General features: G+C 60.7%; 2 protein-coding genes across 4 annotated transcripts in view; one reads left to right on the top strand and one right to left on the bottom strand.

Moving 5' to 3' along the window:
- Nucleotides 1-96: 96 nt before the first annotated feature.
- Nucleotides 97-3,155, top strand: PDIA2 (protein disulfide isomerase family A member 2). The gene is made up of 11 exons (XM_060077699.1): nt 97-307; nt 930-1,136; nt 1,206-1,339; nt 1,418-1,555; nt 1,638-1,754; nt 1,844-1,969; nt 2,047-2,244; nt 2,337-2,457; nt 2,530-2,711; nt 2,847-2,957; nt 3,084-3,155. Exons 1-11 carry the CDS (start codon nt 97-99, stop codon nt 3,123-3,125), a joined length of 1,587 nt encoding a protein of 528 aa, XP_059933682.1. The 3' UTR covers nt 3,126-3,155.
- Nucleotides 3,156-3,544: 389 nt separating this feature from the next.
- AXIN1 (axin 1) overlaps nt 3,545-17,726 on the bottom strand; it is a 58,719-nt gene continuing 44,537 nt past the window's right edge. For 2 of the 3 annotated variants that reach the window (XM_060077844.1, XM_060077843.1), the window contains exons 5-11: nt 16,190-16,327; nt 11,552-12,078; nt 10,862-11,032; nt 8,588-8,833; nt 6,768-6,875; nt 4,958-5,125; nt 3,545-4,329 (exon numbers count right to left, since the gene is read on the bottom strand). In XM_060077844.1, the coding sequence (XP_059933827.1) occupies nt 4,203-4,329; nt 4,958-5,125; nt 6,768-6,875; nt 8,588-8,833; nt 10,862-11,032; nt 11,552-12,078; nt 16,190-16,327 (1,485 nt within the window). In that variant the 3' untranslated portion in view covers nt 3,545-4,202. The remainder of the gene's footprint in view (nt 4,330-4,957; nt 5,126-6,767; nt 6,876-8,587; nt 8,834-10,861; nt 11,033-11,551; nt 12,079-16,189; nt 16,328-17,726) is intronic. The other variant, XM_060077845.1, reaches the window with a different exon arrangement.

The raw sequence follows: 17,726 nt of genomic DNA, 5'->3' as shown, positions 1-17,726 counted from the left end.
TATCTTCCCTGCAACCAGGCCTGTGTGCCACGTGGCAGCAGCTGCTTGGCCCCCCACCCCCTTATCTGCCCCCGCCCCATGGGCCCCGGCACCGCCATGGACGGCCGGCTCCTGCCAGCGCTGCTGCTGCTGCTCGGGGCCTCAGGCCTGTGGGGACAGGGGCCAGGGCCCGAGGGTCCCTTGGAGGAGCCCCCTGAGGAGGAGCCCCCCGAGAAGGAGCCCCCGGAGGAGGATGGGATCTTGGTGCTGAGCCGGCAGACCCTTGGCCTGGCCTTGCGGGAGCACCCTGCCCTGCTGGTGGAGTTCTGTGAGTGCTTGGGGCCGGTGGGGCTGGGAGACCCGCAGGGGCCACCTGGGGGGTTCTACCCCCCCCATGCCAGGGCCACTCGCCCCCACCGTGCTCCTGGAGCTCTGTCAGAAGATACCCGAGGCACAGCCTTGGGGCTGAGCTGGGCCTGGGGGTCCAGCCTCACAGTGGTGAAGGGCACAGGTGCAGGGGAGACCCACGGTCATTGTCCTTCTACAAACTCTTCCGTAAAGGGCCAGCCAGCATTCAGGCTTGCACATTCTTCTGGGTTTTTACAAGCTTTTCACACGTGAGAGCCATTCTTAGCCGGCAGGCCTCAACAGGCAGATGGCCGGGAGCCGGCCTCAGGGGGCGGCAACGGAAAATTCCTCCTAAATTCCCTGTCAGGACAGTACTGGCCACTGCCTCCCCAAGCCGGGAGCCTTGAGGAGGCTGGTCTCCGGTACTTGGGCTCCATGTGGCCAAGGCTCAGGTGGGCCCCTGATGAGGAAGGTGTGGACAGGACATGCTTGCTCCCTGCTGGGCCTGACTGGCCCCAAGGTCGGCCAGCTCTGGCCGGGCGGGAGCAGGGGCTGCGGCTGGGGCCATGGAGGCCTGGGGCACTCATGGCCCTGTCCCCCAGACGCCCCATGGTGTGGGCACTGCAAGTCACTGGCCCCTGAGTACAGCAAGGCGGCTGCCCTGCTGGCAGCAGAGTCGGCCAAAGTCAGGCTGGCCAAGGTGGACGGACCCGCGGAGCCAGAGCTGGCCGAGGAGTTTGCGGTGACAGAGTACCCCACACTCAAGTTCTTCCGTGATGGGAACCACACGCACCCGGAGGAGTACACTGGTGCGGGGAGTGGGCATGGGCGGGTGGGCGGGTGGCAGGGCTGGCCCAGGCTGAGGGGAATCTCTGCAGGCCCCTGGGAGGCCGAGGGCATTGCTGAGTGGCTGAGGCGGCGGGTGGGGCCCAGTGCCACGAGGCTGGAGGATGAGGAGGGCGCCCAAGCGCTGATAGATGCCCGGGATGTGGTGGTCATTGGCTTCTTCCAGGTGAGCTGGTGGCACGGGGGCCGGGCCTGGGAGCAGGGTCTGTGAGGCCAGTCGGCCTCATAGGCTCGGGCCCCTTAGGACCTGCAGGACAAGGATGTGGCTACCTTCCTGGCCCTGGCCCAGGATGTCCTGGACATGAGCTTTGGCCTCACCAACCAGCCTCAGCTCTTTCAGAAGTTCGGCCTCACCAAGGACACCGTGGTCCTCTTCAAAAAGGTGGGTCACGCTCCGAGTCAGGGCGGAAGTGGGGGTCAGAGTCAGGGCGATGGCTCCTGCTGACCCACCCGGCGTTGTCCAGTATGACGAGGGGCGGGCAGACTTCCCAGTGGATGAGGAGCTGGGCCTGGACCAAGAGGATCTGTCACGCTTCCTCCTCACGCACAGCATGCACCTGGTCACGGAGTTCAACAGCCAGGTAAGTGGGGCCGGAGGGCAGGGGCGGGTGGGAGCGGCAGATGGAAGGCGAGCACGGGAGCAGCCCACGAGCGCCACTTGCCCCCGCAGACGTCCCATAAGATCTTTGCAGCCAGGATCCTTAACCATTTGCTGCTGTTCGTCAACCAGACGCTGGCCCCCCACCGGGAGCTGCTGGCGGGCTTCCGGGAGGCGGCTCCCGGCTTCCGGGGGCAGGTACTGGCTCGGCCCATGGGTGGGGGGTGAGGTGGCAGTGGGGAGGTGGGGGGCCCACGCGGACTCCCTGCTGGCAGGTGCTGTTTGTGGTGGTGGACGTGGGCGCCAGCAACGACCACGTGCTCCAGTACTTCGGCCTCAAGGCCGAGGAGGCCCCCACCCTACGCTTCATCAACATTGAGACCACCAAGAAGTACATGCCTGTGGACAGGGGGCCAGTCACCGCCACCTCGGTTGCAGACTTCTGCCGCGCAGTCCTGGGTGGGGAGGTCAAGGTCCGCTGTTGGACTGCCCAGTTGGGGGGAGGGGATGGGAGCAGCGGCTCTTGGGAGAGACCCCCAATAAAGCACCTGGCCGGTTCCCCCAGCCTTATCACTTGAGCCAGGAGGTCCCCCCCGACTGGGACCAGCGGCCAGTCAAGACCCTCGTGGGCAAGAATTTCGAGCAGGTGGCTTTTGATGAAACCAAGAACGTGTTTATCAAGTTCTGTGAGTGCAGAGGGCAGTGGGCTAGTGGGCAGCAGGGACCCTGCTGGCTGTGCTGATGCCCCCCTGTCCTAGATGCCCCATGGAGCACCCACTGCAAAGAGATGGCCCCGGCCTGGGAGGCACTGGCTGAGAAGTACAGGGACCACGAGGACATCGTCATCGCCGAGCTGGATGCCACGGCCAACGAGCTGGAGGCCCTCCCTGTGCACGGCTTCCCCACCCTCAAGTACTTCCCGGCGGGGCCTGGTAGGAAGGTGAGGCAGGACCCCATCCTTGGTCTGGGCTCAGTCTAGGCTCTTCAGACCTCGGCTGGAGATGCGGCGTGGCCTCGGAGGGTTGGCCTTAGACCCTGGACGGTGTGTCCCCCAGACCCGCCTGTCTTTCCTCAGGTGATTGAATACAAAGGCACCAGGGACCTGGAGACCTTCTCCAAGTTTCTGGACAGCGGGGGTGAGCTGCCTGCAGAGGAGCCCACGGAGGTGCCCGGAGCCCCCTTCCCGGTGGGTGTCTCTGTCCCAAGGCTCCAGGTCTCTGGACGAGTCCTCTGGACGCGTGGCTGTGACATGGGCTGGGCTGGGCTGGGCTGAGGGTGCAGCTTCCAGCTGGGTCTCTATGACTCTTTCCAGGAGATGCCAGAAAACACCACGGAGCCCAAGGACGAGCTGTAGTTGCACCGCTGTCAGCGCCCACCCGGGGAGCCGTGTCCCTTGGTGCCCATGGAAGCTGTGGGCTGTGAATAAAGAGCTCTGGTCCTGGACTGTGTGTGTGGTTCCTGAGCAAGGCAGGCCCCCTGGCCCTTGGTTTGGGCCCAATCTCAGCCTCCTGGGTCCTTCACATCTTGGATGGAAGATGGGTCCCTGGCTCAGGCCTGAGGCTCCACTGGGGCAGGAAAGGGGAGCATGGCATTGCCGCCAGCTTCAGGCCCACTCTCTCTCCCAAGCTCTGCTAGCGTTGCTCCATGGCCCCCGCTCCCCACCAGAGGCTGGCCTGACTTCCTTTGGTGGCTGGGAGACGGGGCACACATCCCAGGAGCCAGCTGAGGGGCATTCCCACCAGCCACGTTGGACAGGTGCAGTCCACAGCCAGGCAAGATTCAAAAATGGTTTTATTTCATTATTATCCAAGTACCTTTGAAAAGATAATTGTACAAGTCAGCGCATGAAAAACGGGCTTGGGGCAGCCCCTCCCCGCTGGCCCAGGCCTGAGAAATGTACATATTTACATGGGCCCTTAGGAGGAAGGGGCCCGGGACCCGCTGAGCCCACGCTTGGGCCTCGGTGCTACGTCACCGGGTCCACACAGTGAGGCAAGAGACAAGCTGTGTTGAAGGCACTCGGTGACATGTACAATGGACAGAGGCCCCACGGGGCCCCCTGCACCCCGGCTCTGGGACAGGCCTGACCAGGGCAGGCCATGGCGGGCGAGTCCCGGAAGGAGAAGCAGAGCCTGTGAGGCGAGCGCCGGGGGCGTCTGCGGTTAGCAGCAGGGGGCTGTGGGGGAGGGTCTCAAGGCGGCCCCATGGTGGGCTCCCTGCTGGGTGGGCTCTTGAGTGTCCTGCAGAGGAGTGGGTGGAAGCCTGTGGGACCCCAGAGGGACCCCTGCCCTCCTGGACACAGACGGACCAAAGGGGTGGCGGCTGTGAGGCGGGCAGCACCCAGCCTTCCGCCAGCAGCCGCGTGTCTGCCACGCTCTCGCGACCCGGCACAGGCCCTCGTGGTGCGCAGCGCGGAGGCCAGGCCCGCCCGTCAGTCCACCTTCTCCACCTTGCCGATGACCTTCTCCTCGAAGACGGGCAGCACGGCCCCATCCTCGCGCACCTCCTCGAACACCACGCCGCATTCGAACTCGTCGCTCACCTTCTTGAAGTAGTATCTGCGGGCGGGAGGGGCGGTGAGGGCGGCAGCGTCCGGCAGTTTGGCAGCCGCCCCCGACACCTCCTGCAGGGCACGCGAGGCGGTTCTGCCCGGTGCCTGAGTGCCAGTGCTGGACACGTGCGGTGACCACATGCAGGGTCCCTGCCCCGGCCTCTAGGTGCTGTGGGGGAGGAGTGGGTGGGCGTGGGGTTTCTGTCCTCTTCACTGGGCTAAAGCGCCTGCACTCGGCCCAGGGCCCCTCCAGTGGCCACAGCAAACCACCCAGGCAGGCCCACCTTGGGCTGACCCCAGCCGAGACCCCATGGGCCCCACCCGACCTACAGAGCCCAACGAGGAGCGTGCAGGAGCTGGTCTCAGGCCGGCAGGGCTGGGCAGCCCAGGGCAGACCTGCGGAGGATGGTTATGAGGCTGAGGCGAGGCCGACTGAGGTCACACCAGCACGGGGACCAACAGACCCTCCAGACCCCTTGCTCGGCCTGGAGCCCTCAGCCACCTGACACCACCCATGCCCCACCCATCGCGGGGCTCACGCCGACAGCCCGTGGCCAGACAGGTGGAGGCAAGGATTCAGCGCGGCGTCAGCACACAGCACCGTCTCCTGAGCGGACCCCACCAAGGCCTCTCACCTGTAGTTGCCTTTCTTGGTCAGCAGCTCCTTGAACTGGCCCAGGGTGACCGCACGGCCCCTCACCAGGGTCCGGTAGGGGATGGGCTCCCCACAGAAATAGTAGGCCACGACGATGCTGTCGCACGACTGGGCACTCCCACCACCTGCCTTCCTCTGCGATTTCGTCCTGGGGGGTGGAGAAGCAGCGGTGACTGCTGGGCCCCAGGCCCCCCAGTAAACGACAGAGCAGGGCCTGCAGGGTAGGCTGTGCCATGCTCAGAAGTGCCACACATCCACAGGCCCTGACGCCCGCCCCACCCACATAGCCACATCCAGCCCCGGGGGGCTCACCCCACGTGGTGCCTCAGCCCAGGTTTCCAGTCCTGCGCCAGCCACGTGCCCTGACCCACGCGGACAGCAGCTCGTCGCCTGCCCACCAATTGTCTGACCGGCGCCTCGGCCCGCCCACCACCCACTGCGAGGCCCTGGTCTCACTGTGGCTTGAACTGCCTGGCGGGCAGCACCCACTACCCAGACCACGTGAAGTTAGGCGAGCAGGCTTCTCAGAGCCGCAACCCACAGCGGATGCCTCTGCTGGGCTGCATGAGACAGCCAGGCCACGGAACCCGCCACAGCCACCGCCTCGAGGCTGGGCTAAACTGCTCGTGTCCTAGTAAGGCCTACAGCCCCCAACTTCAGAAACACCTAAGGCCAGGGACTGGACGAACAGAATAGAACTGTGACGGATCCTGACACGGATCTGCCTCATGGCAGAGAGCCTGTCACAAGACCATAAGCAGCAGCCAGCCACACTTCCAGGGGGCGCCGAGGCAAGCAGCGCCTCCTGCCCAGGCTGAGGCAGCACCCGTCTCCTCCAGCGTCCGGTCCTGTAACCGCTCCAGAGCTGCGCACGTGGAGCCTGGCACAGCCCTTGCCCTGGCCAGCTGGGCGTGTCAGTGTCACGTCAGGAAGGCCACCTGAGCGCACAGCAGGCTCTACTCTCCCCGGGGACCCCCCCGCCCCGGTGCTCCAGGGCACAGAGCCGGCGGTCACCTCAGCTGTGTGGCCATCCACTGCCTGAGCCAGGCTCCCAGAGCCCACTTCCCGTCCCTCAGTCCTGCGACCTCAAGCCCAGGCTGTCCTAGGAGCCCAGCTGGGGTTCCTGTGGGGTCCATTCTCTACAGAAGGGACGCTGAGTCCCTGCTTCTCCAGGGGCCACTGGAGGAGTGACCTATGGGGAGGCCGTGAGCCCCTCAGCACACTCAGCCGGGTGTGAGGAAGTACTGTCTGGGGTCAGCCCGGCAAGGCTGAGGCGGGGGCCCCTTCCTTCTTCTCTGTCTTGAGCAGAAGTGCAGGGACAGGGTGGCCAGCACTGTCTACATACGGCCCTTGGCTCCCCAGCGCCCAGCCTGGCCTGCACATGCCCAGGGAGCCGACCCGCAGGTGCCTGTGGTCCATGTGAGAACAGAGCCCGCTTGCTGCGCACAAGTGCCCGGGGCTGACGCTTCCGGTCAGCAGTGCCAGGGGAGTCAGGGCTGCAGCCCTGAACCCATCGATCCGGGCAGGTTGCTGACCAGCGAGTCCCAAGGCCTGGTAGGGACGTGAGGCCAGAGTGCGGGAGGCGAGTGGACCTCCTCTCTGGCCCGTTGGTCACTTGTCACCACGTGGACAGTCAGACGGTTCCTTTGACAGAGATACACTTGCAGACCCAGCTCTTCAGGTGCAGTGCCTGAGCTCCCATCGCGGGCACAGCTGCGCCACTGCAGCGCCTGGCCGGAGGCGCGGTATGGCTGGGCGGTACCGGGAAGACCCGGGGGGAGCGCACGTACTCTGTCTCGGAGAGCTCCAGGTCGGACACCGCTGGCACCACGCTCAGCACGGGCGTGCACGCTGGCCTGACACAGGAGCGCCCCCGCTGGATGACCTCCTGCACATACCTAGGGAACAACGGCGTCAGTGAGCCGCATGGGCCTGGGCAGGGCCTCCAGCAGCAGTTGGCGGTGACCACAGGAGACCAGCGGGAAGACGGAGCAGGGGCTCCCAAGACGCTCTGTCACCACAGACGAGGCTCCCACTGTGTGCAGCGGACAGGACACCAAAGCCCTCCTTGGGTTGTGGAGCCGGGTGGGAGGAGCAGGACTCCATCAGGATGAGTCGAGAGGCCGACGCTGCTTCCATCCATCCAGGGTTCCCAGACCCTCATCTGGGCAGAGCCTCAGGCACCGGGAACATGCTGGGTCCTGTCACTTCATGCACACTCAGAGGAGCCTTCGCCTTCTGAGAGGAGCTGCCCTGGCCTCCTCCCTGGGGTGCAGCTCTTCCTACTCAGCACTCAACACAGACCTGGGCTCTGGAGCGCGGCCACTGCTCCATCTGAAGGGGACTCCCTGCCTGGCAGCTCCTCTCCCAGTGGCCTTCCACCCCGGGGGCAATGCTCTGTGGCCCTGACACAACTTCTACTTTCACCGGCCTGGGCGGAGGTCACCCCACGAGGAGGGCCCAACTCTCTGGTCTGTAGCCATTTACAAAAGGCCCACGTGCCCTAGATTGACCACTGTGGAGGTGCCAGAGCCACCTGTGTGGCTCAGCTCAGCGTCACCAGCCAGACACGACATGCCACTGGGCAGGACCTGTGAGTACTCACAGGAAGAACAGACAGTGGGCAGCAAGGGTGATGGGCCAGGAAGCCCCTGCAGGGGGTCCTCACGGCAGGGAGGGTGTCCACACGCCCCAGCCCCCACGGTGGCCCCACTGCTGCCCCACTGGCCTCCAGCTTACAGGCTAGCACCAGGCAAGGCCGCGTGCACAGCCTGCTCCCCGGCTCTATGCTGACGAACGAGATCACGGGGTGTGAGACAGCTAGGCGTAAACATGGTCACCTTCAGTGACCCGGGGGACACATGCGGGCTTCCAGCTATGCCCAAGACGGACGCTGGGCAGGGTCTGCACCCTGACGCCAGCTTCCCCAGAGCAGCACGGACCCAAACACGGTGAGGCCAGACCCCAGATGCCCAGCTGACCGAGGGCAATGGGAGCCAGTAACATCCAAGAAAAACAGTGGCTGCAGTTTGATGACCACATTCCCCAGATTTCCAGGCCCCTCAGAGACCCTGATCCACCTGGGAATCCTGATGGGTCAGCAGGCCTGGGAAAGTGACCTCAAAGGCCCAGCTGCAAGGATCCAGCCTGGAGGGACGACCTGTCCCCCATAAAGGGGAGGCCTTCCTGCCCCTCTGGGGCCACCCTGGCCCTGAAGGCCAAGGAGGGCACAGTGAGGAGGGCTGTGGGGCTGGGGCCTTTCCAGGAGAAGAGTTTACACCCACCCACATCTCAGCACCGACGTCCTGCCTGCACGTGACATCGGGGCTCCCCTCCGTGTAGCTGTGAACCACATGTTCCAGGCCCCTTTCGTGGAGGCAGCTGGGAGCCCCCAGGACCGCCCCCTCCTGGCTCAGCCAGCACAGCAGCCAATGGTCATCTGACTGTGACCTCCAGCAGTCCCAAGGTAAGGGCGAGTGAGCACATGCGCAGGGCAGTTGAGACACAGGAAGGGCTCCCCCTCCCTCCCCAGAGGGACAGTGTGATGACCACCTGCCCTCCCAGCCCTCGGCCACACAGCAGGAGGCCCTGCTCTCCCGAGGTCCTGTACCTCTGCCTCGAGGGCGCCTTGCTGGCCCTCTTCTCCTCCTCCTCCAAGCGTCGGCGGGCCTCCTCCAGCTGCGTCAGAGGGTTGGGGGCCGGGTTGGGTGGCATCGTGGGGTCCTGGATGAAGAGATGCGAGGGCTGCACGGAGGTCCGGAGCTGGGCGCTGACCCAGGGGTGCACGGCCCCGGGGCGCTCGATGGACAAGGGCCGGGAGCTCTCGTGGGCCTGCTGCTTTTTTGCCCCGGACGACCTGTGGGGCCAGAGAACAAGGTGAGCAGCGCCCACACCCACCACGGCCCCCTGCACCTCGAACGTACAGTCCTTCCTGGAAACTTGTGTATTGAAATATAAATCACATCCTATGTGAATACTTTTTTTTTCTGCTTCCCCATGAAAACTTCTTTTAAAGAAAAGTTTTCAGTGTTATTGAAAAGTATTTTGATATTAAAATAAGTGCTCTTTGTGAAAAACCTGAAACAGTCAGGAAATTCAAAGAAAAAATAAATGTAATTCAGAAACAGCCACTCTCGGTATATTCAGTGTATTTCCTTCTCCATTAAAAACACTTGACACAGGGACTTCCCTGGTGGCACAGTGGTTAGGAATCCGCCTGCCAATGCAGGGTATATGGGTTCGAGCCCTGGTCCAGGAAGATCCCACATGCCATGGAGCAACTAAGCCCATGAGCCACAACTACTGAAGCCCCCGTGTCCTAGAGCCCATGCTCCACAACAGGAGAAGCCTATGGCAACGAGAAGCCCGCGCACCACAACAAAGAGTAGCCCCTGCTCGCTGCAGCTAGAGAAAGCCTCTGCGCAGCAATGAAGAACCAACACAGCCCAATATAAATAAGTTAAAAAGAAAAACAAAATACTTGACATAATTAGCATAATTCTGAACACGTGATCTTTCCTGAGTTCCCCCTCCACGTAACATCACGCTCCCCATCATCAGACACTGAGAACGTGCTTTACATCTGTGTGACCTGCCGTCACTCAATCACCGAATGGAATTCGAGTGAAAACATCTGCCTCTCTCAGCTAGGCTGGAGGCCTCAGAAAGGGGGGCTTAGCCTCAGGAGCAAAAAGGAGGGAATCCCAAGAAGGGGGCCCTGGGGGGAGTGGGTTGACCTAGTGCCCTTGTGATGCCAGAACTGCCCAGGGAATGTACCCTAGGGGGAGGTGGACTCCTCCTAAAAAGTCCCACAAGGCCGGCCACAGGGAGACCTCACCCCGTCCCCCTACCCCTCACTCCCTGGCCCCACATTCCCCCCATTCTCCCCTCTACAGGTCTCACCTCCCCTGGCCCCACAGATCCCAAGAAGTGCTGGTGGAGATGCTGTAGCATCAGCATTTGATAGAACCTGCAGCCCAGCCAGAGGGCAGGAGCCTTCCAAACCCAGGAGGCTGTTTCTAGACTCTTACTCTTTACCCACAGAAGCCCTCCAACCCTCCATTTGGGGTTGGGGGAGCGGCCAAGGACAGAGCCAGTCCTTGTGAAAATCGCAAAAGAGAGAAATCCAGAGAAGCCAAAAATCCACCCCCACCAGAGCAAGAGAGGGGCTCCCAGAGAGGCCCCCCCACCAGGTCAGGCTCTGTGACTGCAAAGGGTCTGCACACTGGCAGGGGGCTCGTTCCAAGGTTACGTGGACACAAGACACAGGGACCCCGTGTCGCCAATGACCTGCCTCACCTGCCTCACACACACCACTCGGCCCTTCCCAGGAATGCCCAGGAACGGCGAGGGCCCGGGAAGTCCACCCATGGGCCGACCCCACCAGCCCCAGGCCCCCCGCCCAGCCCTGTCCCCACCACAAAGGGGACAGGGGTGACACTGAGACTGACACAGAGCTCAGAGGGACACAGACCAGATGAGAACTGCCCCCGGCAGCTGGAGGACAAGCAGGTTAGGCCCATACGGTTCCTCGTGCAGGCCCTGCCTTAGCTCCTTCTCACAGGAGGGCAGCCACGTGGCAGGAGGCCCCTCCCCGGTGGGGTGGGGTGGGGGGGCTGCAGCAACTTCAGACTGACCCCACCAGTGGGCACTCCTGCCCAGGACAATGAAGCTCATTGACGACCCCCACCCCATCACAGGGTCCACACAGGAAGGTGTGGACCTCTGGACCTAATTCCAAGGAATTCCTGCTTCCGTGGCATGTGGCTTGCACTAAGACCAGCTGCTCGGGATGCTGGCAGAGGGGCGCTAAAGGCTGGCGGGGTGGCTCTGGACGCCTGTGCCCACAACTGCACAGGGCCCACGCCCACACACGGCTTCTCACCCGTGGCCAGCCTTCCGGTGCCTGCTGATCTCCTTCTCGCCCTCGATGATCCACTGCATGATTTTCTGGTTCTTCTCTGCGTCCTCAGAGGGGCCTGGTGCCTCCACGCTGGTGCTCTTCCCCGACTCGGCCTTCTTGGAGTTTCTTTTGGAGGTCATGCTTGCCTTCCCGCTGCAAGAGCAAGACCCAGGTCACCTGCTACTTCAGCTGGCCTGATGCTGGACAGCTGGCCCAGACCCTCATGGCTATGGGAGGGTGGCCTGGAAGGGCCCCTCCCTGAACGTGGGGCCTCTGCCCTGGCTCTGCGGGCATGAGTGGGGTTGTTTTGGTGGACTCTATGGCGGGAAGGAAAGGAAGGAAGGCGTCCGGGCAGCATGGGCCGGGAGGGTTGGAGCCAAGGTGGCGGCATCCAGGGCCTGGCCACCCTTCCTCACCCAGACACTGCTCTCCGAAACAGGTGCATCTGACCTGACCATGCTTCAAGGCTGGAGCTCCAGCGGCCAGTGCACCCAGGTGCCTGCTGTCTCTGTGGCTGACCCTGATTTAATGACTTTTAAAGGGGAATCCTGGATTGAAGGCTGAACAGAGGCCACAGGAGATACGGCCTCTCGCCTTGACCCCTTTTTCCTGGAGACACACACAGTCTCACTGACACAGATGCAGAAAGAGGGAACCGCTGCACACACTCACCTGTAGGCCAGGCTGTCACTGGTGGTGGGGGCGGCGCCCATGCTCTCCACGTGGCTTCGGGGCTTGGCCGCGTGGCCGTGCAGCTCTGGGCCCCACGCGAAGCTGCTCTGGACCCGGCGGGAGGCCTCGGCCTCAGCAGGCTCCTTGGGCCTAGCTGAGCTATGGTGGCCGTGGTGGTGGCCGTGTCTGTGGAGGTGCAGGCCAGCTGTGTCCAGCTTTGCCCCCGACTTGGGCATGTGCTTTCCATGCCCGGGCACTGTGCCCCCTAGCGCCCCCATCTTGGGCATGTGCGCACTGTCCGGGGAGCGGTGGCCAGGCCCCGGTGACTGGCAGCCCGGTGTCCTCATGACTCGCTGCACATGCTCGTCCAGGATGCTCTCGGGGTTCTCCTCGTGTGCGTCCCGCAGCCCCACACAGCTCACGTCCGCGTAGCGGGGTGGGAAGTGGTGCCAGGCCGGGGCTGAAGGCAGCTTATGACTGGCCCCTGGGGGGCCAGAGGACACATCACCATCCTCACCTTCTTCCTCCTGTGAGGACAAGGCCATACGTTACCTCTTGGCACTGGCCGCACTGCAGAAACCTCACGCTTGGGGAGACAAATCACAAGCAAGCAAAGGCCAGGAGCCCCAAGCCCGGGATGAGCAGGTGAGGTGCTGGAGGGGCCGCCCGACCCAGAGCGGCCCCCAGAGCCCCTCCTGTCCCTGCTGAGTCCCAAGCAAGCGTGGCTGGGCTTTGGGCAGTCTGCGCGGCAAGAGGGTGCAGACGGATGGAGGCTGGGCTCACCACCCGAGTGTGGTGGGTACGTGGTGAGGAGGGGCACAATGCCAGTGCCGCGGAGACCACCGGGAATCCTGGCACTGGTTCTACTTTCTCTTATGCTTATCAATAAAAATTTTCTTTTTTTTTTCAGTTGAGTTTTCCTATTCTTCAATCTTACTGCCATATTTTCCATCATATTTTCAAAGGGAATGTTGCCCTTGTATAGAAGAGCTCTTGGTTTTTGCTTATCTTGTTATTGGTGTCTTAATAAATTCTGACATTAAACTAATAGAATTTCCTTTGACTCTCTGAGAATTACCATAACCACATCTATAAACATAAATATTCAATCACTTTAATTCCAGAAGATACTAGTCACATTTATTTTCTCGTCTTATTGATTTGTCCAAACCAGAATGCTGAGTATGTCTGGTCATAACTGAGAAAATGGGCGACTAAGCCACCCTGCACTTTAACACAAAAAACCTCTGGGAGTTCACAAAACTCACCACTGCAAAAGTACCTAAATGTCATTCGGACATGCCGTCAGCTGTGGGCACTGCAACTCAGGATGGAAAATGGTACTGAAGAGGACAGACAGGGAGAGAGGGATGGATGGAGGGGGAGCACACACCCTGTGGGCACAGATGGGAGCTGCCCTGGCAGAGCCTCAGACCCCTGGGCTCCTGCGCCCCATCCTGTGTCCCCATCCCGACCCCTGTGCTTTGCAGGGATGAAGGGCTGGGAGACTCCTCGCCAAGTCTTCCCCAGGGCACTGCAGTGTTGACACTATTCACCTAGGGCAGCAGAGAGCAAGAGGGAACCTCCAAATTCCTACGGATCTGACATCTAGTTTTTCTTAATAGCTCTGCATGTGCAGAAATTCAATTTTAGAGTTCTATAATATTGATATTATAGATTTACATAACCATTCAGCTGATAGTATTCGTTTTCTTTTTTTTTTTTTTTTTTTTGCGGTACGCAAGCCTCTCACTGCTGTGGCCTCTCCCGTTGCGGAGCACAGGCTCCGGACGCGCAGGCTCAGCGGCCATGGCTCACGGGCCCAGCTGCTCTGCGGCACGTGGGAATCCCCCGGACCAGGGCACGAACCCGTGTCCCCTGCATCGGCAGGTGGAATCCTAACCACTGCACCACCAGGGAAGCCCGTTTTATTTTGTTTTTATTTTCCAAGTTTTACAATGAAAATAAGTTATTAAAAAATCTGTAGTGGAACTTCCCTGGAGGTCCAGTGGTTAGGACTTGGCGCTTTCACTGCAGAATCCTGGGTTCAATCCCTGGTTGGGGAACCAAGATCCCACAAGCTGCGCAGCACAGCCAAAAATAAAAATACTGTAGTTATTCCTCTTAAATAAGGACTCTCTCACTTATAGCATGATTCATATAGCTTACAAAGTCACACGGAGTAAGAGACTCAAGACCACACTGCCAGCTGCTGGGCAGGGTGCCACACCCCTGGGGACCGAGGGATGCCTGTGGGAGCAGACCAATCGGAGCAGCCGTGTGCCTAAGAACGTGATCCTGAGGCCGGGCACCAATGGCCAACGGCCACTGCAAGTGGCAGCCTGCCTGAGCTTGAGGTCCTGTGCCCGCCGACCAGTTCCTGAACTGACACTAGACATTCGTTTGGACACTTTCTGTTAAATCAGAGAACACTGTTTGGTCCAGCCCCTCCCGTGAGAGCTCATGGGCTCCAGGCACAGTCACCAAGCGCCTGCCAGGGAGGCCACAAAGAGAAAGAGTCTCAGACTCAGACGTCAGAAAAGCACACTCAGTACCTAGAGCTGCAGCTGCCTGTAGGATGTCTCGCCCAGAATGCTGACCTGCCAGGACCACAAGCACACGCAGCCCCTGAGCCAAGACTGAAAACTTAACAGAACGATTACGAAAGCTCAAGTCCGCCATGAAAAGGTGGTGAATTCTCACTTTCTTAAACTTCTTTCACGGAATGTTACACACGTTATGTCCTAAGCACGTTGGTTTTAAGAGCTGTTAACAGCGACGTGCTCGGGGCTGCCTCAGAGAGGTAGTGCCGTGGAAATGCTGCTGGCCGAGGAAGACGCGGCCTCGTCACACGCGTGACCCGGGGCCAAGCTCCTGCCGAAGCACCTGCACTCCACGGGAACTCTGATCTGTGTTTGTTTTTGTTGTTGTTGTTATTTTTTAACATCTTTATTGGAGTATAATTGCTTTACAATGGCGTGTTAGTTTCTGCTTTATAACAAAGTGAATCAGTTATACATATATGTATGTTCCCGTATCTCTCCCCTCTTGCATCTCCCTCCCTCCCACCCTCCCTATCCCACCCCTCTAGGTGGTCACAAAGCACCGAGCTGATCTCCCTGTGCTATGCGGCTACTTCCCACAAGCTATATACCTTACGTTTGGTAGTGTATATATGTCCATGCCATTCTCTCACTGTCACAGCTTACCCTTCCCCTTCCCCCGTGTTCGTTTTTTCAGAGCGGGGTCGCAGGAGGCGGAAACCATGCCCTTAACTGTCCCTTCAGCTCCTCCACAGGCCTCATGGCCTTAACGAGAGCAGCTCAGCCAACTCAACCCCTGACCCCAGCCCTGCTGGCCACTCCCTCCCAAGCAGTGAGACCAAGTCACGGGAGCCGGCAGGGTGGGTGCCTGTCGGGTGACCTCGGGGGCCACGCGAGGACAGCTGGTCAGCTCAGGGGAAGCCCTCAGGCCACACCTTCTCTGCTGTGAGGGCCGTGCGGTTACCATGCGGGCGGAAGAGGAGAGCGAGGGCTGAGCAGGCTCCCTGAGGCTCCTCGCAGCACAGCCCCGCCCGCCAGCGTCTCACTCTCAGGGCTGCGTTCTGGTGCTGTGAGGGGTCCCAGGTTCTGACACGCTATGGGAAACCTGCCTGCTATCTCCCCACGGGGGAAGATGGGGGAGCCAGGCCCCCCGTTTCAGGGCTGGGCATCACTGGGAGCTCTGGAGCCGGGTGCAGGTGGAGGAGAGGGGACCGCCAGGTGTGACCACGTGCCAGGCCCCATGTCCACCCTGATGGCAGTGCCTCCAGACTGTTGTACACACGGCCCACCCGGGGAACGTGGAACTGAAACAGCAGGGCCCTCCCAAGGGTTCTGATGGGGTCCAGCGAGGGCTCAGGTCCTGTATATTAAATAGGAAGATCGGGTGGAGAAACAACTCCTTCAGGAAATGTCACATTTTTGAGTTTCAGGTATTGGGCAAAATATCGAGAAGAGAATAGATTTCTGCTCTAAGAGAAAAAGCAAAGGCCCGTGGGACACAGCACTGAGGCCCACGAAGTCCAGGGGGACTGGGCACAGAGAGGGCATGTGAGGGGCACGCCTGTCACCAGCACCTCTGCACGGAGGCCCTGAATGTGTGGAAACGAGTCTAGTAGAATGACACGCCCAGGGCAACAAAAGCAAGGTATCTCTGGCAGTTATGGGCAGAAAAGTATTAAAGCAAATAAATTACAAATATTATGAAACTTCTTAGCCTCCAAAGTTCCATCAAACAAGGCTGCAGGTCAGAAAACAAGACAAAACAGAGCCTGTGTCCAGACCTAAAAGCCACTCTACACTCGGAAGTGACAAGTGGGAGCCTCCTGCCCCTCCTGCCCATGTGAGGGCATCTCAGCTCCGCGTGGCAGGGAGGGCACTGAGCAGGATGCAGGCCAGGCCTGGGTCCGGGAGCAGGTGTCATGGGAGAGCTGCCCATAAGCCCCCAAGTCGGGGCGGAGCATGATCCAGCGGGGCGGGGAGGTGCTGGGGGGCCCTGGTGGGAGCAGCTCAGGGCCTGAAGGCCCCCTAAACTCTACTGAGTGTGGTCACACACCTCGGAGACCCGGCGTGGCGCCCCGCCATGGGACCCACTCACCATCCGGACGCGCTTCAACCGCTCCTCCAGCTTCTCCTCAGCCTCCCGCGTCCGCTGCACAGCCTCCAGGCGGTGGATGAGCTCTGCGGCAAACTTCTGGGGCTCCACACGGACTTCCTTTGGCATTCGGTACGTGCGCTGCAAGGAGACGCCGCTGGTGAGCCGTGCGTGCAGTGTGGAGCTGCTCCGCGCCCGGGTGGCCCTGCCACGCCGCAGGTGAGGAGAGGACATGGGGCCTGCATTTTATCCAAATGCAGAGACCATTTCTCCCCCACCCAGAGCTGACCCAGCAGTGAGAACGAGCAGACACCACCGCTTCCCGCCTCGCATGACCCTGGGTGGAGACACTGAGCAGGCCGGGAGCTGCGTCCCCGGGACAAAGGCCACCCCGGCGCCCTCAGCCCAGGGGCGCCTACCCCGAGAGCTTCTGGCCCGTCCCAGAGAAGCGCTTCTCGTGACTGCCCAGGCTGGGACCCAGGGCAGCTGGGGCCGTGGCAGAGGCGTGGCAGGAGAGCTACAGCTGCGAAGACCAGTGAGGACAGGACGAGCCCACGGGCCAGAAGGGCTGGCCGCTCCCTGCAGCGCCCGCCCTGCACACAAGGGGGCAGCAGTGCCCGGCACTCAGGTGTGCGTGGACCAGGCTCTGGGCTCCGATGTTGGGATGAGGGACACAAAACTTTGGGTACAGGAAAGAGTCAAGGGAGAGGTGGGATGACAGACGGCTCTTCCTTTCAGAGAACATAATTCCGCGATGCAGTTTACAACAATACACTGGATAGCTTTTTCTTTTGCGGGGGTGGGGAGTAGCTAGCTTTAATGTGAAATAATTTCAAATCCAAAACAATTGCAAGAAGAGTACGAAGAACTCCTGTGCACCCTCACCTGGACCCCAGCCCACTGCCACCTGCCACACTTGCTGTCACTTTCTCCCCTAGACACAGACACGCACACACTTTCCTGAGTCAGCAGAGAACACTCTGCACGGGTGACGCCTGCTAACTCCTATACACTTTAGAATGTATTTAACAAAAACCAAGGACAATCTTGTACCTAGCTACAGACCAATTATGAAAAAAAAATCCTGATACAATATTCTTATCTAATCACAGATCTTATTCCAATTTCACCAGCTGTCCCAATAAACGTCCTCTATAGCAAAACATGTTTTAAAAATCTAAGCCACTGAGGTCTAAGTGAGGGAGGGATGGGAGCGGCAGGAGTGCTGCATGAGGAGGCTGGTGAGGGGGAGGGGAGACCCAAGGGAGGGAGGGCCTGGAAGGGCCTGGCGACAGGGTGGCGCACAGGGGCCCTCTCTGACCTCTGGGTCGACAGTGGCTATGTAGAACCCTGGCGTCCAGACAGAAGCAGGCTAGGTGGGAAGCCGTGGGATAGGGGTGGGAGCCTGGGTGGAGCTGGTGCCCGGGGGCTCTGGACATGGTCTGGATCTGCACACCCATTCCTCATCTACAAGACAGGAGTGAGAACAGTTCCTGGTTCCTCAGAAATATGTAAAATTAGGGAAGAATGTCACATGAAG

The sequence above is a fragment of the Mesoplodon densirostris genome, chromosome 16 (genome assembly GCF_025265405.1).
Source record: "Mesoplodon densirostris isolate mMesDen1 chromosome 16, mMesDen1 primary haplotype, whole genome shotgun sequence".
Taxonomy (NCBI): Eukaryota; Metazoa; Chordata; class Mammalia; order Artiodactyla; family Ziphiidae; genus Mesoplodon; species Mesoplodon densirostris.
Note: the sequence above shows the minus strand (reverse complement) of the source record. Positions and strands in the feature narration are given on the sequence as shown.